This window comes from Pseudonaja textilis, chromosome 2 (genome assembly GCF_049901715.1).
Source record: "Pseudonaja textilis isolate UNSWEBS1 chromosome 2, rPseTex1.2, whole genome shotgun sequence".
NCBI classification, from domain to species: domain Eukaryota; kingdom Metazoa; phylum Chordata; class Lepidosauria; order Squamata; family Elapidae; genus Pseudonaja; species Pseudonaja textilis.
The window spans coordinates 163,778,854-163,801,577 of NC_141991.1; the positions used below are offsets into that span (position 1 = coordinate 163,778,854).

The following is a 22,724-nucleotide window of genomic DNA, read 5'->3' on the forward strand; positions in this document are numbered from 1 at the left end:
TCGAAAGGGCACTTAGTGAGTGCAAGAAGGACCTTGTTCAGGTCCCAGGTGGGATAACGGAGAACCGCTGGCGGGCGTAAATTTGTGGCTCCTCAAAGGAAACTCTGTATGCGTGGGTGATGGGAAAGATAGTAGACCTTCACAAGTGATAACTGATGCCAAGGCCGCCACCTATCTTTTTAACGTATTAGGTGATAATCCCTTGTCAAGCCCCTCTTGTAAGAACTCTAAGATTTGAGCCACAGATGGAGAGATGGGATCAATTTGAGACTTGATGCACCATTTGCAGAAACTGGACCATGTGGCATTGTAAATGCGAGTTGTTGAGGGGCATCTGGTGGCTTGGATGGTGGCAATAACTGTTGGAAAACTTTTCGCTCTTCAGACGACTCTGCTCAACCTCCAAATGATCAGGTGCAACCATTGAGGGTCCGGATGTTGAAGGGGTCCCTGGGTTAGCAAGACCCTGTCCAGTGGAATTCTCCATGGTATTGATACAGATAGGCTGCAGAGGTCTGCAAACCATGGCCGTCTGGGCCAGTAAGGAGCTACTAGAAGCAGCTCCGCCCTCTCATCTAGCAGTTTCTGGATGACCTTGGGAAGCAGTGGAAGTGGTGGGAATGCGTACTGAAGTCCCGGGGGCCAACAGCAGCAGAATGCTGTGGGGTACCTGAAAAAAAATATTGGGAGCTAAGCATTGAGTGGGGAAGCGAACAGGTCTACTACCAGCTGTCCAAATGTCCTGACTGCCTCTTGAAACAGGGTCGGATGGAGGCGCCACTCCGATTGATCGATCGTGGCCCTGCTTAGCCAGTCTGCCTGTGTATTAGACAGTCCCAAAATGTGCTCTGCTCTGATGGAAAGTAGGTTGCTCTCCGCCCAATGACACAACCACTCCACTTCCCGCATGAGGTGTTTCGACTGTGTGGATTGCAGGGTGTGCATTTTAAACTTGTGATATACTAAGAATCGGTTAAAACGTTTCAAATCTAAAATTGCTCTCCACCCCCCTGAACTTTTGGGAACAACAAAAAGATGTGAATAGAAACCTCACCCTCATTGTTCGGTAGCTACAGGTTGGATGGCTCGTATGTCCAGTAGGTGTTGGATAGCTGTTTCCATAAGATCTTGTTTAACCAGATCTCTGGAAAGAGGGCAGGACACAAAGAAGTCTGAGGGAGTGGATTGAAACTCTAGTGCAAGGCCGAATCTGATCGTGTCTCTGACCTAGGAAGCAGACGTTGAGGAGCACCATTGGTCCACAAATAATTTAAGGTAGCCACCAATGGGAATCAGGTCCATGGAGTTATCTTGGACGCCAGAAAGGTCTATTTCCTGCTCCTCGAAAGGATCTCTTGGACTGGCCACCCCTTTGGTTCCTCTCCCCGAAGTTGGACCTCTCTGGCTGCTGCCCTGGTCGGAAAGATGGGAGTCTCTGGTATCTGGTTGAGAAAGGTCCCTGATAAAAGGGCCGAAAGGATCCCTTCCAAAAGGGAGAATCTGACTTCCAAAAAAGGGAAGGTAGAATTTTCTTTTTGTTTCGAGTTTCGATAAGCAGCGGATCGAGGGAAGGGCCAAACAGTCTGCCTCCCACAGGAGGAGATGAAGCCAGCTTGCATTTGTGCTTAATATCTGCTTGCCAATGTTTTAACCATAGTAAGTGTCGCGCTGTGACATGTGAAGTAATGGCTCTGGCTGAAAACTGCATGAAAGATTGTGTCAGCTGAGAATTCAGTGGCTGCAATAAGTTTTGCAATGTCTTGGTGTGCTCTAATGTTAGAATTGGGGACATGCTCCCATAAGAACTGGAGCCATCTGAGAGAAGAACGGGTAAAGAAGGAAGCGGCCGTGGCCGTTCTGATGGCCCATGCATCAGACTGATGGGCCCTGCGTAGGGCCAGCTCAGCCCGTTTTTCCTCCAGCTTTAATCCCTCCAGCGCTTCACTGGGAATGGAAGACAAAGATGCTAATCCCACAATAGGTTTGTCTACCTGGGGAGTATTCAACAATTTTAAGAAATCGGGGGCCAAATTAAAGTATTTCCTGTCATAACCTGTGGGGTAGGGTACACCACTGCAGAAGCCCACTGTTTCTGTACCAGGTCCGCAAACATGTGAGGAACTGGAGTCACATCTGCCCTGACTACCAGTTGGCTGAAAATTAGATCTTCTGGTCCCTCTTCTGAAGGAATTGGAATGGTAAAAGGGGCCGGCTTGTCCAGGCATGCAGTGTTTTTGGCCTTAAACAATAGTGATTTGAATAGTTGTGGGCCGAATAAGCCTGTAAATACAGGTTGGTCGGGAACAAGGTCCTCATCCTCAGACATCCCTTTTTCTAAGGGGTCCGCTTCTGAAAGGGCCAGGTTACTATCATGTACTGATCCCGATTCAAGCTGTTCCATCGGATCAATGTGCTCTACCTCTTCTGTCTCCTCCTCCTGCGGCCCTTGGAGGAGCATATCCCCTTGACACTGTACCTGGGTATAGTGTTGCTCCAACCTGGCCAATGATCGAACTGATTGTGAATCATACTCAGCAGGTGCAGGCTGATCCCTGGTCAGAACCGCATGTTGTAGGCCTGCTGCGATTCCCTAACGGATAGCCATCTCCATCCAGGCCTTCATCCTCTCTGGCACTTCGTCTGGAAGAGATTGGTCCTGTCGAAGACTGTCAGCAGTTGGTGTGAACATCGCTTCAGGTGCCCTTCGCATGGTGGGTGATCCAGTTGACTGGGTGTGTTGACTCTGTGGAGCCATGCTGCGCCTGGATGAGGGAGATCTAGTGGGGGAGGAGGGGGAGAAGAGGAAGACGGCACTGGACTGGGGGGTGAAGAAGCTTGAGAGGTCCTGTGTGCCTCCCATGTGCACTTTATCTATTTGTCTTTCCAATGCCTTGTGGCGCCTGTTGGCGTCTTTCTCTGAGGCCTTAGAATTCCCTTTTGTCTGTTTAGATTTGTGCTGAGATTTAGACTTGACCCTTGAAGTTGAGGTCTGGGAACCACTGCCACCTGCCATTTTGATTAGAGATTTTACAGTATGCTCATTATTTAGTACTATGCTGTATAGGTGGTTGGCACGGCGAGGGACCTGACCAAGGGTGGACAGGGTTCCCTGAAATCGAAATCCCCCACTTTTTAATGGATATAAATATGTATATATATGTGTCTAATATGAGTTGTATCTCAATAATAAATTTATTATTATTACTAGTATATTATTATTATTCCTATTATTATAATTCCTATTATTATTATTAGAGTATATATGTATGTAAATATATATCAATATAACAGCTAATTTAATTGGATATCCCAATCAGCCAAATTAAGAATGCCTAACAGGCCAAAATATTAATCACAGGCCTTCAACAGCTTCCCTGCACAGGCAGACACTGGCCTAGGTGCTCACTGTTGTGCTGCTGGTTAGGGAGAACTGTGAGGGTTAAGCCAACAAGAAGAATAACAGATGGCCTTGAATATGGTTTAAAATGAAGTTGCAATAATTCCTTGGGGTTTTTGAATAAGGATCCTCTGATCGGGAATAAGAAACTACCTCACACAGTCTACAGAAGATTCACACTCAGCGCAGCCACGCAGTCCACCTACAACAAAATGGCGACCGGCCATTATTTTCAGCGCGTGCGCCAGCAGCAATCTCCCGCCGTAAGAAGGGATTAGCTCCAGACAACTTTCCCTTAGTACTAAACGGCTGGGAGGGGTGAAAATAACCAGGTTTAAGCCCTTCACCCCAAGGTAGCGTTCTGGGGGAAAACAGCAATACAACTCAGTTGCGAGTGAGAGAAACAAAATCACGCCGTTTGTTTGTTAAAATGGCATGGCTATCGCTGTGGCAAGGACAGGGCTAGCGGTTGGGGGAGTGCGGAACTAAGCTGAAGCCTCCCTCCAGTTCAGGGCGCAAAAAGTGCTTCTCGATACAGCGATCATCGACGGCCAGATGGAAAAGGCAGTGTGGGTAGATCGTTAAGCAATTTGTTAAGAGAACCTGAAAGACAAATTGACTGTCTCCAAACCTGAAAAGAGAAATTCTTCTGTTTCGGACAAGAAGTAATGAAAAAGCACTGCCTATCCCTCACAAGACTGAGCCAAAACTGGGGAACGCTGGGGAGGAGTCCCGTGGAGGAGGAGGAGCGTTCCACAAATTAAGCCCAGCCTGGACATGCAGAGACTGAAGCACCTCCCACTACTGGATGCTCTGAACAGCTCATGGGAGAAGATAATATTTGTAGTTCATGGTTGAACTGTGGGTTTCTTGGTGCTCTCTGAACTTGATGGTTTTCTTGCAGATTTTTCATTACCAAACTGGGTAACATCATCAGTACAAGAAGGGAGTGGAGTTTGCTCTTATTTTCATACACTAGTAGCTTACCCTGTTAGTATTGATCAGTTGCTTCACAAAACTGTTTTGATTGGTGCCGGGTCTCTACAGCCTCAGGCAGAGAAGGGCTATTCTGTACCCCTCTCTCAAATGTTCTTTAAAATACAGAGTTTCCCAGCATTCCTTTAGGAACCTCCAACATGCAAACTGTGGTTACTTGTCCTAAAATGAATTCTCTGTATCTGGAGCTTCAAAAACTTTTGTTTGCTGGGGAGATGTGTAGCTAAAAGTCAGTCTACATTTAGTGTACTTTGGGGATATTTCTTCATAAGCAAACAAAAGTGTATTTTCTGTGCAGTTCACGCCCCTTGCTTGTTGGATCTGGATGTCACAAAGCCCTCATTTTGTAATTAACCCTGGTGCCCCATTTTGGCTGGCAGAGTGCTGCAGGAGGCTGAGTGCTGTCATGACACCTGGCCACGTCCACCCAGCCACACCCAGCCACCCACACCCACCCAGCTGGTTATTAGGGCAGAGAAGTGGTTGTTAAATTATTTGAATCCCACCACTGGTATTAGAGCAATGTTATTGTAATGACCCGGGGCGTGGCACAAAGGCAACACAGTCAGATAATAATAAGAGTCCCTTTATTATCTCCAACTTTGCCTTCAATATCCAGGTTACCTTCTGGCTGGAGAAAAATTCTCCCAGGAACAGCCTTTGACTGCAGAAAATTCAGTCCAAAACAGGGTAAACACAAATTGTAATTTAAAGTCCAAACAAGCCAAACTGAAGTGATTAATTTGGCAGGGCAGGAGCAAGAATTTCAGGAAGGCACGGCAAAACTCACATGGTTGGCAAAACTCACACGGTTGGGAAGATGCCAGGAACACAGATAAGCCATGACAACACAAGATAAAGCCATGTTTGCTCCCAACAGCCTGCCATACACAGTTTGCCTTTTTTATAAACTGTGTTCCCAGCTGCAGCTAATGAAGGGAATCAGGGCCCTTTCCTCCCCTCTGTGGTTGTAAGCCACGCAACCCATGTTGCTCTCTTCTCCATTCCTCACTGTGTGCTCTTCCTCTGAATTCCCTCTCCCTTGTTCTCCCTCTCTCCTGCTCTGCCCAGCTGGACTTTGCCCTTCCCCAGTTTCCTCCACAGCCAAGGGAGCCACACTCCCACTCCCTGTCAGCTGTTTGGCTTCCTCCTCGGATTCGGACTCCAACAGGGTCATGACAGTTATATTACTAGACAGCAGACCACAAATCAGATTAATTCAAAAGGACTTTATCACAAGCAGCTTTTAATCCAACCAATTTGCACCAGGATGTTTTCACTCTGTGTAAAGTAAGAGACGCTTCTTGGCACAAGTGAGTTTGAATATTACCGAACCACATTTTTAGGAAGTCTATTCAATTTGTATGTCATCATGCCATACAATTCAGACTTGGCTTTCTTTCTACAGGTTGCAGGACTGTATCATATAACATAGCTCTATTCATCTACAGCAGATGCCCACATTACCATAGGAAGATTAATCCTGGGCAAATATGCTCCTCATAGCAATCCCATCCAGCCTTTTATGACATTGTGAATTTGAAGCTCATGAATAAAGGGGGATTCTCCAAATAATTATTAGCAAGAAATCCAATTCAAAAGCTATGTATACTACTGCATTACTTTTATTTGTTATAAATAAAGAGACCACAGGGGAACTATATTGTAAATGCTGTGTTTACATAAAAATGCACCATTTTTACTTAATTATAAATATTAAATGTACTCCATTCTAAGATAAAAAATGTCAAATCCCAATCTCAGTGTTCATTGGCTCAATCCAACAATCGTTCATTTGGGAGAACAATATATTGCCCCAATTAGCAAACACAGGTCTGAAATTCTTTTTGTACCTATTTTTGTGTCATCACATATTTAAGTATTGTTGTTGAAATATGGTAAGCATAAAAAGTGCACATAGTAAACTTGGTGGCAAAATTATACCTTCATATAGTTCACTATCTTTGCAAGCACTCCAAACTTGTAGCCAGAGCCTCCAGAAAGAGCTTTCAAATTAAAAGTTCCATTGCTGTGGTCTGTAAAGGAAAAGAAAAATGGTATTGACTCTCATTCTCTGGGTCAGGCATAGTGAAATATATACTTCTGGAAGAAAACTTATGAAAATATTATATACTTTACTGAGCTATTCCATGAAAATTGAGAAATTTTATTATAAATTTATTAGAATTATATTGAATCCTAAAAATTGGAGAAATCAGGATTTCTTAAAGCACAATTCATTTTCAAAAGAGTCAACAAATTAAACATGCTACTCTAAAAAAATATAAATCTTCAAATGTTTTTGTGTTGTTCAGTATATTGCTATACATCTCTTGGTCCAGCCTTAAAACCAGCAAAATTATTTATTCAAAAAATGAATTAATCCACTTTAATGAAAATTAAGATCCTAAGAAATATACTCAATTAAAAGTAATCACAACAGATCTTACTCATACACAAACAGCTGGAAATCACTATAATAATGTTTTTTAAAAACTTTAAGCAAAAACAGAATTACAAAATAGCTTTGAGTGAAAACTGTTTCTTGATTAATACTGAATTACAAGAATGTATTTTTCTTCTTATAGGAAACTGCTATCAGAACATCTCAGAATTTTTATCAATTGGTTAATCATAAAAAATAACAGGAAGCAATTTATGAAAGTTACAATGAAAAAAATCAGTGTCCAGGAAAACATGTTTGATGTCCCCCAAAGAAATCTACTCTGTCTTCCTCCCTCCCTCCCTCCTCTTCAAGCTCACATATTGCAATTTAAGAAAATGATGGGATATAGAAGAAACCTACAAAATGGAAAAGCATTTTCTGGCAAATATGTATAGTGTACACTATCATGGTTCCAGGTTACCTAAGCTGGAAGCAGTTCAAACTATATTATCTTCCGGTTTCTTAGCCTGAAAATGAATGAAACACAGCAGAGTTGTATTTGCATCCCATCATGGTGAAATGATCTAGAAGGATGTTGTGTTCTGAAATACTGAAAGCTTCCCTGAAGAAAAGGAACATGTTCAAAACTGTCTCAATTTTGTTTGTTTTTGTTTGTTAAAACAATTGCAATAAAATGAAAATAAAAAGGATTCTAAGTAATCAATATTGTTCAAGAAAAGCAAATGTCTGTTCTATACCAATCATGAAGTTACTTTACTACAAAGTCAAGCTAACAGAAAGAACGTTAAAAAAGCTTTGGGTAGATTAGAATTTTAAATATTATATAAAAAAAACAATTTCTGGAAAAAATGATGGTCAACAGGAAGAAAATGGCAATGATCATAACTCTGTATTTGTTCATTTTACATAGGCTTCATTTTAGTTCCAGTTGAGAAGATTTTGAATCAAAAGAAATTGCAATACCTAATTGACTAGCTGGAACTTGAAAAAATTAAACAGGGTTTATTAGCCTGGTTGGTACTGGGATGGAAGATTACAAGGAAATTCCAGATTTATAAACTAAACAATAAAACTGGGGGGAGGAGGAGAATCTTAGAAGGTTGTAATGGCATATTACTCCCACACTATTGACAATAATTTGTCATTGTATTACATGTCTCATAATATTCTCTTAAATTCATTTTATAAGGTAATTTTGAGGTTTCTTTCATAGTGTAACAAATAAGAAATACAATTTATTTGCTTGGTCAAGAAAATCCACTGAAAGTAGTTTTGAATACTGGAAATATCAGAATATATCTCCTTTTTTCAACTGTGTTTTATAGTATTTTATTATATGACTTTTGCACACACACACACACACACACACATATATATATATTTGTGCTTGTCACTTTGTCAGGTATGCTGAGCTACTAAAAAGCCATTTACAAATTTAGAAATATATAAATCTGAACAAAATGTTTAAGCATATTATGTTTTTTACAACTATCATCTGATTAAATGACAAACTAGAATTATAAAAGTAGGCCAGAAGACAATGGAAAATGAAATCTTATTAAGCTGTTTCAGAAATCACTGCTTTAATTTCACAGATTTCAATAGCTTATACCATAAAGTAAAAGACAAAGAATAATGGTAAGTCATAAGGTGTTCAAAATATACGTTTTTATTCCAACATGCATATATGTAATTCTCCTCTATTAAGACCTTGACTGTACATGTGTGTTTCACATCAGCTTAATCTGCTATTAGAAAAAAAAACCCTGAATAAATTAAAACAATAAATATTAAAGCAAACTAAAGCAAAAAAGAGCATTGTTTTAAATATATATCATTGTTAAATAAGCTTTTAAAGAGGTTAACAAAGTAGACAGAATGTAATCTGATATTTTATATATTTCAGATTTATTAACGATTTCCTCATTGGGTAAGGGTCTAATGCAAATAAGCATAAAGGAAGCTGTCAGCTGCATTCTGCTTCAGCCAATAGTAGCAAAGCTCCATCTTAGCTGTACCAGAAGCTGTATTAAAACAGCAGATCAGCACTGTTCCAGCATCTTTTCAGAAAAGAGGTACGTCTATATCTTTTTTAAAAAAAAATAATGCCTTATAATTATTGTCTTTGCAAAAAATGAATACATTTCAGAAAATTAGAATGTGTAACAGCCCTTATTGATGCATTTTTCAGTTATAGTTGTTTTTGATTCTGAAGCTTATGAGCATGGTGGTTAAATGCAGAGGTGCTTGTCTTGTGATAATAGAGAATCTTGCCATCTGTGCATTCATGAAGAATTGATGACCATCCATTTTAAAAACAGACTAACATACTCAGTAATTGTAAACTAATCTGAGGTTCTGTTTCCTAATAATTAATTTCATTTTAGGAGGTAAAATTTAATAAATAGGACAGTGTATTTTTAAATGCTAGCAAGATTTTAATTTTTTTCCAAATTTATACACTCATTAAATTGCAAAACCTATCTTATTAACCAAGCCAGTAAACTGATCTCTTCATCTACCCTTGCCATCTGGCCATTGTATAAGATGAATCAGTAAGTTGCTAGCATGGACACTGCTTTAAAGAAATCAATTGGTTTGTAATAGTTTAATAAATAAACTTCCCCAAACTCAATTCAATCTGAACTAGCCACTGGTATTTACACACACACACACACACACACACACACACACACACACACTGTTTTATATCAGCTGATAATAATGCAATGTTAGGTATTCAGACATAAGACAGGTTAGTGAAGTTTGCCCCCTCCCCACATATATACAAATGATTTAAGATTGCAACCAAATTTACAGAAGTTTCTGAATTTTATTCAAAGCTTTCTTCTAAAGAATTATAAGGATTATTTAAAGCAATCCAGTGAACTTCATAAAAAGCATACTTTTATTCTTGGTATAACCAAGTAAAATTTCATTCTTATAACCAGTCAATAAATAGTACATATTTTTATCAAACCATATAACTAGCTAGCATTCAGCTGCATAGATTATACTGAAATTTTTAGTAGACAGAACATGGTTTGTTTCAAAATTTTAAACTCCCAATACAAAAATTGCCATCATGGATATAGAAATATATATTATGTGTTTAATTAGAATAGGACAGGAATCCATTTATTTCTGTAGTTAAATAAACATAAGCGACTCTGAATACAAACATTAGCCTGAGATTCTATAATACACGTTTTATCTTATCAAAGTAAGATTTAAAATAAAAATGAGTAATGATTATCCTTATGAAAAACTGCCTAGCTATTTTTGAAGTCAGAAATAAGTTTTCTCCTTAAATACTGAGTTCTAAAAATTCTGAAATGTGTTGTCTTTTCACTTTTGCAAACTTGTAGAGTTTAATATTGCAATTAACAGTAAAATTATATTACCACTATATATCTGTGTCAAACAATTGCACGCTGTCAAAAACTAATATACTCTACTTTTTCAACCCAAATTAAATTTCAATATTCAGGGATCAGTTTCCCAGTAAAACTTTCAATATTAACAGTTCTCTTTGTATCATGAAACAGACTGGTTTCTCTTATTAGACAAAACATGCCTGAAGACAGCTGTTGCCAATATAACATCACAGCTGTAAAAGTCAACTTGAAGGAGACCTTACCTTAGCTAACTCACACCTTGATATATCCCTGACTCAAAACTCACTTTAAATATATTCTAAATATTTTGACACTTATCAATGTTGCTTCTAGTAAATACAAACTATATCTGGAACATATGCAGTTATTCTGTCAATTCTATAGTAAATTTACTGCAACTTTAGGGTAAGGAAACTGCTGTGGCTAAATGAAATATATAGTTATCAGTACATATTACTGCTGCCAAAGATGGAAAGAATCAGTTAGGAAATTACAAATAAACATTTATTTATTTTATTTATTTTTATTTGTCAATCGCTTACAAGATAATAGGTATAAGTATATACATTGTTTTGAATACATGAAATGGGTACATATAAGAAAAATAAAAGAAACAATAGGACAGGGACGGTAGGCACATTGGTGTGCTTATACATGCCCCCTACAGATCTCTTAGGAAAGGGGTGAGGTCAATAGTAGACAGTATAAGGTTAAAGTTTTTGGGGCTTGGGGAAGAAACCTCAGAGTCAGGTAGAGTATTCCAAACATTGACCATTCTGTTGCTGAAGTCGTATTTCCTGCAATCAAGTTTGGTGTGGTTAACCTTGAGTTTGAAGCTATTGTGTGCTCTTGTGTTGTTATGGTTGAAGCTGAAGTATTCATTGATAGGTAAGTCATTGCAATGTATGATTTTATATACCATACTTAGATTAGACAGAAGACGGCGTAATTCAAGGTTTTCTAGGTCTAGAATTTCAAGTCTGATGGCATAAAGTATTCTGCAACGAGTAGAGGAGTAGAAAACTCTTCTTGTGAAATATTTCTGGACTTTCTCAACTGTACTAATATCAGATACCTAATGTGGGTTCCAGACTGATGAGCTGTATTTGAGTGTTGGTCTAGCAAATGTTTTGTATGTTCTAGTTAGTAGTGTGATGTTACCAGAGAAAAAGCTACGTAGGATTAGGTTAACAACTCTTAATGTCTTTTTGGCTATGTAGTTACAGTGGGCTCTAGCAGATCATTAGATGAGTATTCCAAGGTCCTTTACAGAGCTTGGATCATCAACAAGGTCTTGACTATTCAGCTTGTATTTTATTTTCTGATTTTTTTTACCAATATGTAAGACAGAGCATTTATTTGTTGAGATTTGAAGTTGCCATTTGTTTGATCATTCTGATAGTCAAGATCTTTTTGAAGGGTAGCAGTATTGTCTGTGGTATTGAACAGGTTTACATCATCAGCAAAGAGATCACAGTTGCTCTTAATGTGATCACAGAGGTCATTTATGTAGAGTATGAAGAGAGTTGGTCCTAGAACGCTGCCTTGGGGGACACCACTATTGACAGGTACAGAATTTGATAGGACACTCCCAGTTTTGACCATTTGTTGTCTGTTTGACAGGAATGCTTCTATCCAGTTATGCAGCTGTCCAGAGATAGCATAAGATTTTAGTTGTAGGAGTAGCTTGTCGTGTACCACTGAATCAAAGGCTTTACATGCTACTCCTGTCCTATAATTTTATAAGTTTTTATATATCTTTTATACTGTATATCTAGAATAACTGTTGAAGATTTTTATTCTAGCTATATAGTCTAGAAACTTTTCTTTTTTCTTTTGGGATTAGTGGACACTAGAAAAAGCCATGAAACTTTCTTTTTATTTATGACAATTTCAACCAGATTACTATATAGTCAAAACTGGAAAAGTTTGACACTGCCAACAATATAGAGATTGTTGGTGAAGATGATGGAATTTGCAGAGGTGACTAAATTAACTTCTTTAATAAGAAAAAAGACAGTATTTATATTAATGGCTGCTCTTATACAAGTTTTTGCATGAAACAGAAAAATCCTCTTATGGTTTTGATTAGGAAAAAAAGTGGATAGTAGAAAAACGTGAGCTTTTAAAAGAGTTCTACTAATAACTGTATTTACTGTAGTGGAAACCCAACAAGCTTCCTCATGTCCAATCTTAAAGTTCAAACCTAGGATTACTGTATCTGGATGGCAGAAATATGGATGACCACTAGATAGAAGCATTTATTTTCTATACTTTTCTTTGTTATGTTGCTTTTTGCGGTCCAGATATTTTAGCTCATTAAAATTTTCAAATAGTTTGAATGGAATAATTCCCAAGTCCCCTTCAATTTCCTTCCAAGTCCCCTTCCATTTGTTTAGAAATCTAATGTATAGTTTTGAAAAATTAGTTTAGAATACTTTGGCTATTGGTTTTATTCCAGAAGTGTATTTCCAACGATCTTTGACTAGAGATTAGTAATCATGTGGAGTTGGGTTTCTTCCTGGGATAATATGAAGAACTATCTTTAATTCATGGCTTCTGTTGGTGCTATATAGAAACCTGATTCTCAGAGAAATAAATACATAAAATGTAACATTGTAATGATTTTCCCCTGCCTGTTCTTTCTATTCAATCTGATTCAGAAGAAGCTCTAAACTAAGGCATTACTTTGGATTTGACATCCACAGGATTCTTCTGGCTATCACACTGAATCTAGTTTCTTTTTGTTACAGATATACAGCTATATTACATAAATTGTAAATTGCTATCTAACTTGATCCAGATAAATATTACACTAATAAATCTACACCTAAGACAGTGGTTCTCAACTTGTGGTCTGTGCAACCGTGGGGGACAATGCCATCACAGGGGGTTCACAAAGACTTGAATAAATGTTATGATTTAAATCTTGAATTAAGTCTTGGGAGTCTGTGGCCATTGTTCATGGCCAGTTAGAACAATTAATCAGTGCAACAACCTCCCTCCAGAAGTTGCAGATGCTCCAACACTGACAGTTTTTAAGAAGAGATTGGACAACCATTTGTCTGAAATGGTATAGGGTTTCCTGCCTAAATAGAGGGTTGGACTAGAAGACTTCCATGGTTCCTTCCCACTGTATTATTCTGCCACAAAAGGTATTTAAAGGGGGTCCATAGTGAAGAAAAGGATGAAAATCACTGACCTAAGAAATTAACAAAGCTACAACAGAAGCATTAAAATCTCTGTGTAGGATAGCTTCTGACATACAATTTTGTCAGTCCCCAGTTGATGATTTTGTAACAGTTTAGCTGGAGTTCTTCACTTATCACTGCATGGCAGACTGACTTGAAAAGCTTTAGAAATTTTCTAGCATTTTCTTTTGAAGGAATTAGCTTGATCCTTGAGAGTGGAATAGATGGTGTCAGTTGGCAGGCATAATTATTAAAGCTTTAGACCATCATGCAGTACATGTATCCTATTTATCTCCCTGACCAAATGGAGGAGTTGCAGAGTTATGGCTGAGACCAGGGAGGCTTTCCTGAAAGGAAATTCTATCATAGGTTGCTTTCTTCCCCTCCCACCATCCTATTTTCAGGTTTGCATAGACTTTAGAGTTACCCTATGAAGGAAATTATTGTCTTAGACCAGGGGTGTCAAACTTGATTTCACTGAGGGCTGCATCAAGGTTGTGTTTGACCTTGGGGGGATGGGGTGGGCGTGGCCAGAGCTACATCACTCCTGTCAGGGGTGCTTCTGGTGGCCCGAGTGCTCTGCCAGCGAAAATGGGCTCCTGAGCTCTGTTTTCAGCTGCCATGGCCTCCTACAACCCTCTGCCAGTAAACTGGAGCTCAGGAGGGCCCTCCTGAGCTCCATTTTCACTGGCAAAAGCACTGCGGGCCAGATCTAAGCATCCTATGGGCTGTATTTGGCCCCCGAGCCTTGAGTTTAATACCCTGTCCTAGACTGTAAAAACAATGTAAGACACATCTAGAAATGGGATCTGCTCTAGAACATTCTTCCCTTAGGAAATTGCAATTCTCACCTTGTACAGTAATTGGAAATAATAAAAACTGGAAAGGAATCTACTTACATTACAATGTACTTACATTACAGTTTCTTTCTGAAAAATTGAATTGCTTTGAAAAACACTTCCCCCATGGTCTGCAATTCAAATCTAAACTTTTTAGGAAAGTTGATATTTATAGGCAAATATCAACTTGTGATAGCTTTGTTTTTTTTCCTTTGAAACAATTCCATGATCATTTTCATTCTGCTGTGAGTGGGCAGCTCCTTCCTCAGTATTGTTTTTTCTCAGAGCTTCTCGTTGAAACAAAAAAGTGAAACAGCAGAGTAGGCGGGGTTAATAGGGCACTGAACCAGACTGTAATCTGGAATCCTTTTAATATAACTCATAAAGACCTCTCAATTATATTACATTCCTTGGGCACTTAAATGGACTGTTTAAAACTCTCCGCTGTCTTTTAACAACGTGGCTGATATGTATCGAAAGAAATCATACTAGGTGAGACATCCTCTAGCTCCTGTAATGGCTATTATTGGGAAAGGACATTTGGAGGGCCAATGTTCACAGCATAATCTGGATGTCTGGGATGAGAATTGTATATGAAAAGTAAAATAATGCTGCAAAAAGCATCTTTATTGAACTCTTCTATATACTTTCTTTCAGGTATAATAAATTAGAGGCTTATATGTAGCTTTCAAAGACTAATATGATTTGAGCAAGATTTATCACTTTCACCCAGTTCTTTTCCCTACTCTGTAGTAAAAGGAAATTGTTTCCCATAAATTACAAGGTTTTCTAGAAACTAAGTAGAAAACCCTTTCTAGATCCAATTAAATTCTGCTTTCCCAGTTTTCCAGTTTCAGAGAGAGACTTTTTACCATTTTAACTTTCCTATTCCTCTTTGTAGTTTTGATTTAAATAGTAACTGGAAAGGGGGAAATTATGAAATTCAGTATGAGTGACACTGATCTAATGCTGCTGTTATTGTTCTAGCAATGAGTAAATAAAAAGTTAAGTACTGTAGTTTAAGCTGAGGTGAGCAACTTATATACCTCCTCCCCAGTAGCCTTTTATGTGACCTTTGTTGGTACCCACAACATCCCTGTCCTCTTCTCACATGCTCCTGGTATTACGATGTTGCCAGCACTGAATTGAAAGGCACTGTTTCTGCAAGCCCAGCGACATAGCATCCTCTTTATATAGCAGCCTTAGAGCATTACTGTATGATCCCGTGACTGGCAAACTGAGGTTTTTTCAGAAAAATCAGCATAGTGAACGTTTAGCTTTATCAATGCCAAACACTTTGGCTTTATCAATAAAGATGAAATCAGAAATCAACAATTGCAATACTGCAGTATTGTTAAGTCCATTTACATCAGCAAATGTCTTCAAAATGTTTCTTCAAAAAACATTTTGAAAACATAATTTGATACTGTAATGATTTATCTGAGAGTAATCCCAATAAATTCAATACATTTGGGCAGTCATATATACAATTATGCTGTGAGCTATAAAGAACCACATTCCCAACTAGAACTGAATTGCAAATTGCGTATTCAGAATGATTATGACTGGCATGCCTGTCAAACACTCCAAAATGAATGCAAGGAGTAGCTTGAAGATTTTGTGTTATTATGATATCATTTGTAAAAAAGATCAGAAGCAGAGATAATTTATTTAGTTCTTCAGGCAAAAAGCTTTCTATTTACTGCAACAACATACTCCCAGCTTACTTGCTAAATGAATCAGGAAACTGATGATGATCTATGAAAAAATTGGCTTTGTGACCCTTTAGCACCACCATTTTAAAAAGCAGGGCTTTTGTTTTGCTGTTTTTAATGGCTGTATTCTATTTGTTTATTCTTTGGAAACCCTGCACTACCAAAATTTGGTACCAAAATGTAACTTTCTCTCTAAAGAAACAAGGTAAATTACTCTAATTTCCATCCCTAAAGCTCCAAAAATCATTCAATATGGCTAAAAAACTAATTTTGCCCCTTCAAGGGTTGCCATTATCTTTCTGGTGATATCACCTGAAAATCTCCCCAGAAGGGCATTATGGCCATTGACCCTGGGAAAATTGTCTGCTTGTGTTTTATAAAGAAACATTTATGATGTGTAGTAAACTAAAAATAAAAATAGCTTTTCCAGTTTTAGTTTGTTAGTAAAAGAAAAAAGAACCCTAACTATTTATATATTTTAATTTATTGCAGAGAGAGAAATCAGAGGTGTTTCCAAACATGGCAACTTTCAACATTAGCCGCTGGAATGAAACCACATCCCTTTATCAGTATCTTGGCTTTCAAGTGCAGAAAATTTACCCTTTCCATGACAACTGGAACACTGCCTGTTTTATCATCCTGGTCATATTTATATTTACTGTAATATGTTTGGTGGTACTAGCCTTTTTATATGAGCTGCTTGACTGCTGCTGCTGTGTTAAAAACAAAACCATGAAAGACTTAGAAAATGAACCCAATCCTGTTAGATCTATGATGAACAGCTTCAGAAAGCATGAAACGGAAGTGGTGTAGTGGTGGAATGATCTTCAGCATCAGAAACAAACAGATGTGCAACATTATATTGAAGCCTCTTGTATTTTAGGACCAAGCAATTCAGATCCTGTTTAGCCTTAAATATCGCTATTAGCAGTCCCTTTTTTGCTGATGGGTAGAAACCTGAAAAGGTTACAAAATACTTGCTAATGGATAATGTCACTGTGTGGTGTGAAAACAGAGGGTTGTTTTGTTTTATAATGAACTGCTGTTGAATAGTACTGATTAAATACATTTTTGTTCATCTAATGAATTGCTTTTTGCTTTATTTAAAATGCAGTCAGAATAAATGAAAGCATATTAAGATACCACAGAATATAAAAGTATAATTTGCCATGCGATCAATTTGATTATATCTTTAATATATCAAAATAGTTTGATATTCCATTACCTCAAACAAGAGACTATTCCAACACAAAGGGTTCAAAATAATATTTTACAAATCTATTAACTATTAGATAAGTAAAAGATATGGATTATTATTAGTTGTACATCAAACCCTTTTTCTCAGTGCTTAGACACTTCCTAATTTCTTACCAGTTATATTCCCCATAGTTAATTATACAATGATCATGTCAGCCTTACACAAGTACTGAAAAAGTCAGCTAAGAAACAGAGCCAAAGGAAATGTTAATGCTTCTTTATCCAGTCCAGCTTTTCATTTTAATATGTAATCCAATTCATTAAAAACCTACAGCAAATATGACAGTAACCTTGTTCCCTTATTTTGGTTTAGGGTGAATTTTAAAACATGGGACTGCCATCAAAACAGCACCTATACACTGAGTCCTCAATACCAAAATCTACGCTATAAAAGGCTATCAAAAGTTGGGATCATAAAATGGGGCAGAAGTTCTTTCTCAATCTCAGTCATCAGAAATAATTCTTATCAAACCAGTTTAGGATTATAATTCCTTGGCTACATTATTCTCTATCACGTCTACCACTTATGTTGCTTATTTTATCAGCCTTGAATAATAAGATTGCCAGCATGAAAATTAAAAAAGGGAAGGAGAAAGCAAACACATTTATGCAACAAGAAGTAAGATTGTAAAGATTGTTTTTATTACATAACAGTTATTTGTTTGTGCTACTGCAAAAATCAGTAGGACTTTTGACTCACTGCTCCTACATCAATTGCAAAAGACTCCATCAGAAATCCCAAGATCCAGAACATTCCCAGAAAAGAAAAGACACATGCCTGAAGAGATTATTTTAGAAATAGAAAGCTAGGTTAAATGTTAAATAAACTTAAAAAAACACTAAAATATAATCAAATGCAAATTGTTTGATTATTCCACTCACTGCATAGCTAGAAAGAAAGGCCACTAAGTAAATAAGTATGCACAATCTAAAAATATAGGTAATCCTTGCTAAATAACCTTGTTTGTACATTAGACACATTGGTTCATAAATTACCTTGTTTTTAAGCTTCACACTTCTCTCTTTTTGAGCATTTCACCAACTGCATCCGAGCACAATTTTCTGTTATCTTTCAACACATTCATCTCTTTCTTCATATATTTATTATTTATTTCTGTCAAACCACTTCAATATGCTTCTTTCTTACTGGTTATTCAGTGCTGTATTCAACCCACATTAATCAGCACTCGTTTGTTTTTAACGCTACCTTTCCATATTTCTTCATGTTTGAACAAATACACTTAAATAATTTCTGTCCACTAAATTTAATTTCTTTTGTTTTGTTTAGCATATTCTATTCATCTCAAATTCCATATAACAAAGTGACAAGGTACATGCTCTTTTAAACAGCCATGTTTATTTCTTTTACTCCTTTTTCATCCTTTGTCATTTTTTAACAGAGAACATCACCCATTATCTTTCTATGAACATTTACGCTTGTTACAATTTCTTCTCATCTTTAGTATACATTCTCATCAATCAAATTCATCAATTTGATTTAATTTTTCACCCTTTATGTATAAACTCTTATCTCATTATATAATGTGATTTATTGCTGGTTGTAAGTATTCAGGGTTTCAATTAACAACACAGCATCATCCAGCTGCAAGCATACATTAATGTCTATATATCTAATTAATATACTTCTAAAGACCCTCAACAATTTCTTACACCAATGGGATAATATCCATCTTTCTATTCAGTATGCAACTACTCACTTAACCTTCCAAACCTTTATTTTCGTCATATAATGTTTACATGGTATTCAGCAACTACTTTTCAACTTTACTTTCATGCAAATATTCCATAATTCAAATCTATTCATGTTATTGCACGCTTTTTCAAAATATGCAAATATACAGTAAACTTTCTTCCTACTGAAGAGTACAGGTTTGTTCTGGAAACCATTGTTCAATGTAAAATTGAGGTGCACTTCCCAAATTTTGTTAATTGTCACTTCCTGTACCTTTTCAAACAGAATTCTATAATTTTACTGTTTCTCCAACAACACGGCCTCCCCCAATAGGAAGTCCCAGCATGTTTTATAGGCATGAAATGAAATTAAGCCCCTCCCCCCAAATTAAGGCCTATATTAAAACATGCGAAAAGGAGGGGGGGGCTTGCCATTAGGAAGTACTTTTGTTGCACACCCAGATATGGTGCTGCCTGCATTGACCCCGATACGAAGTGCCCCACCAATGCCGAGGTCAACATCCAAGCCGTCGCTGCCCGCTTGAAGATGCAACGGGGGGGGAATTAAGTCACCCCCGAAAAGACAGCCTAGCCATTTTTTCGGGGCTCAAAAAAAAAAAAAAAGACCCAGCCTTATTATATGAGAAACACGGTAGCATTATTGGTATTTTTTTCTTTTATCTAGAGGAACAATTAACAGCATTCCCCAACTACTAGACACAGATATTCACCAATGTATTAAATAAATCTAGCAGCTACTCCATGAGCAAGTCACATCCATATTTTAACATTTCTTCAGTTAGAGCTATCAGATATGTAGCCTTACCATTTTCAACTTTTTTATGCGTTTATTACTTCATTTTCATTATTTTTGTCTTAAGTTATATGCGCTGTATTCAGCTCAATTCCACTCTTCAAAATAACACTGTTATTGCAATGCAAATCACGTATGTATTGATTCGATTCAGTTTCATCACAAAACATTTCATCACTTAAAATCTTATTCACTCTGCTGGAAACTCCATGTTTAGACCTCTTCACCCATTTCTAGGATGTATTTTTTCTGTGATAGCTCTTATGTGCACTTTTTTTATCCATAGCTTTTTTCATCATTCCTTATTTCCTATTACCATAACTATACATTCTTTTCTGGCACTCAATACCACAGTTCCGATTACTCTACAGAACTTCCACATGAACTTTCTTTATTGCTCCCTTCCATTCCTTCTATTTTTATAGTATATCATATTTGCTCTCTTATAGCTCTATTATACTTTCACTCTTGTTACTTTCACTTCTTTCCCTTTCTTCCAGGACATTTCTTTTCCAAGATCCACCCTTAATTCTTACTAAGAAATGCTCTATTCAACATTCAGAACCTCTGGTCAGTTTTATGCCCTTCACTCAGCCTTTCAATTTTCATCATAAATATTCAAACCAATCATGCTTGTAGATTTATACTCTTTATTTTGCCATATACGGCTAAATATTTATATAATTAAAACAAACATGTACGGTATTTTTAAGCAGAAACTGACCGAGTATTGGAGATAATGTGCTGGTGCTGTAAACCACTCAGAATGCTATAAAGCACTGTGGAGTGGAATATAAGTCCAAGTGCTATTGCTATTCTTGGGTCTCTGAATAGTCCACTTTTTCTCTTACTTGTTTTTCTCCCATCTGTCCATGTCACCTTGCAGAGTAATTTTTTTCCTGGATTCATGTGCAATGTTTTTTTCCATAGTCATTACTGGTTCTTCCATTAGCATTACACACTGGAGCATAGCATACAACATTTTAGCTCTTTCTTTCATAAAGTTATATCTTCATTTCACTGCAAGCATTCATCAGCTCCACTCCATAAGAACTTCAGAGTATTACATCCTTTATTTTTCTCTTAGTTTCAATACAAATTTATTTTAATACAATTTATTCATTATCTCAAGCTCTTTATATTCACATTTACATATATTCCTAGTTGTAATCTTTAAAATGTCAGACTTGCCAACTGATGACATATTTATCTTCATCACCTATCGTGGCCAATTAAGACTTTCACATAATGATTTTAGGTATGTTAAATGAGTAGAGTAAGAATAGACTATGTGACCAACCACAATCACAATCATGCTACGCACAGCATTCCCTGTTAACAGTAAGAGCAATGGTTATCAGTTTTCACATGCATTTTGGTCAGCATGCCACATCCAAAAATTCAGTTTTAGGCCAATATGGTCACCTTATTCTATGCAGCTATCTATGCAAGTCAACATGTTATTACCTGCACCCATTAACCAAGAGGTACATGCATCAATTACTTATTTCAAATTTCTCTCTCCCCCCACTAACCTGTATTTGGTTTTGAACTTGATGAACCACTCTGTTCTACTTTGGCTTTCTTCTTTTTAGAAGATGAGGAATCAGAAGAAGGTGTTGGACGTTTCTCTACAGCAGGTGTACAGAGTGCTCGTTTCTTGAAAAGTTCTCGTTCTCGTAACAAGTTTGGATCCATAATTCTGTCACAGAAATAAAAATGACACATAAATATTAACAACCAAAATAATTCTTAATTTAATATTGTATGTTTAAAGCTCAAAACAAAAATAGTGTTTTATTTTTAGACACTGACAAATCTATGCTTGCAAAAAAAAAAAAACAGCCTGAATATGCCACCTTAAGAGGTTTAGTATTCTCCAAATATATGTTTATCAATAAACTCAACTTGGTATCCACCAACAATTCTGGATTTATTTCCATTACTTTGCTTTATTAACTTTTCTGGCAAGAGTTGATGTGCATCAAAATGTGCAAAAGTTACTAGATATTTTAAAATGTCTCTCATTATCTCTGAACAATAGAGTAGGAAATTTTAGAAGCCAGATTTTTAAAAAATAATACTAAGAAGAAAACTAAATTATCAAATTCTAGAATCAAGCAAGAAACTGGACTGGGTAGCAGGAAAGATATTTTTATTTATATTAATTATTACAGCAGTTATATCAAAGTACCAGGATGCCTCTTTTTAAAAAGCAAGATACAAAATAGAATGAAGATGACAGATAGCTAGACAGACATACAGACAATAGACATGAATATATATAAACATTTATGTACTGTACTTCATTATCTCCAAGCAAAATTGTTACATTAATTGAGGACAATTGCAAACTATATATTTGGTAGGCAAATGTTTTTACTAGCCTATTTTCTTTGCACTTTCAGAAAGATAACATAAAACTAGAGTAATTAAAGTAAATAGATAAATGCTTAGTAATAGATTATGCTTAGTATTAAGTATTTTTCAGGGAATCAATTTCAAATTTTTGCTTATTATAATTTTGACTCTAAACAGCATATTACATTCATTTTCATCACACATAATAAAAATACTTGAAAACAAGCAAAAACTTCATAGCATTCAGAAGAAGACAATTTATGAACAGGTTTGGAAAATTTTGAACTGGAGAGATTTTTTTCTTCAAAACAATTCCGTAAAATAGGTCTGCAATAATCACAGTGGGAGCCACTTGAGTTAAGCACTACAATGCATCTATTGTATTTTTAAGGCATGTATGATCATATTTCCATATTTTTAAGCAATTGCATAGATTCAGAAGAAAATATCTACATTAATATACTGCTAAAGCATAGTCAGGAACTATAGTACCCTGGCTGACATAAAATATTAAAGGGTAAATCATATTTTATATATAACTGAGATCATACATGATGCTAAACTTGCTTTAACGTGATCTGTAAATTCAAGTTATATATTTTTCAGTCCAAATTTCACTGAGACACAGAACCTTCCAAAATCTATTGTTATCCCATT

At 36.7% G+C, this 22,724-nt stretch overlaps 2 protein-coding genes across 2 annotated transcripts in view; one reads left to right on the forward strand and one right to left on the reverse strand.

The window, feature by feature from the left end:
- GTF2E2 (general transcription factor IIE subunit 2) overlaps positions 1-22,724 on the reverse strand; it is a 47,149-nt gene that overhangs the window by 22,272 nt on the left and 2,153 nt on the right. Inside the window, exons 2-3 of the mRNA XM_026712810.2 lie at positions 21,242-21,408; positions 6,338-6,429 (exon numbers count right to left, since the gene is read on the reverse strand). Of these exons, the coding sequence (XP_026568595.1) occupies positions 6,338-6,429; positions 21,242-21,404 (255 nt within the window). The 5' untranslated portion in view covers positions 21,405-21,408. The remainder of the gene's footprint in view (positions 1-6,337; positions 6,430-21,241; positions 21,409-22,724) is intronic.
- Positions 8,740-17,026, forward strand: SMIM18 (small integral membrane protein 18). The gene is made up of 2 exons (XM_026712811.2): positions 8,740-8,875; positions 16,436-17,026. The coding sequence occupies exon 2, from the start codon at positions 16,463-16,465 to the stop codon at positions 16,754-16,756; it is 294 nt and encodes a 97-aa protein (XP_026568596.1). The 5' UTR covers positions 8,740-8,875; positions 16,436-16,462; the 3' UTR covers positions 16,757-17,026.

What these genes read in the sequence shown, in the direction of transcription:
- SMIM18 (XM_026712811.2), top strand. Translation starts at nt 16,463, where the DNA reads ATGGCAACTTTCAACATTAGCCGCTGGAATGAAACCACATCCCTTTAT.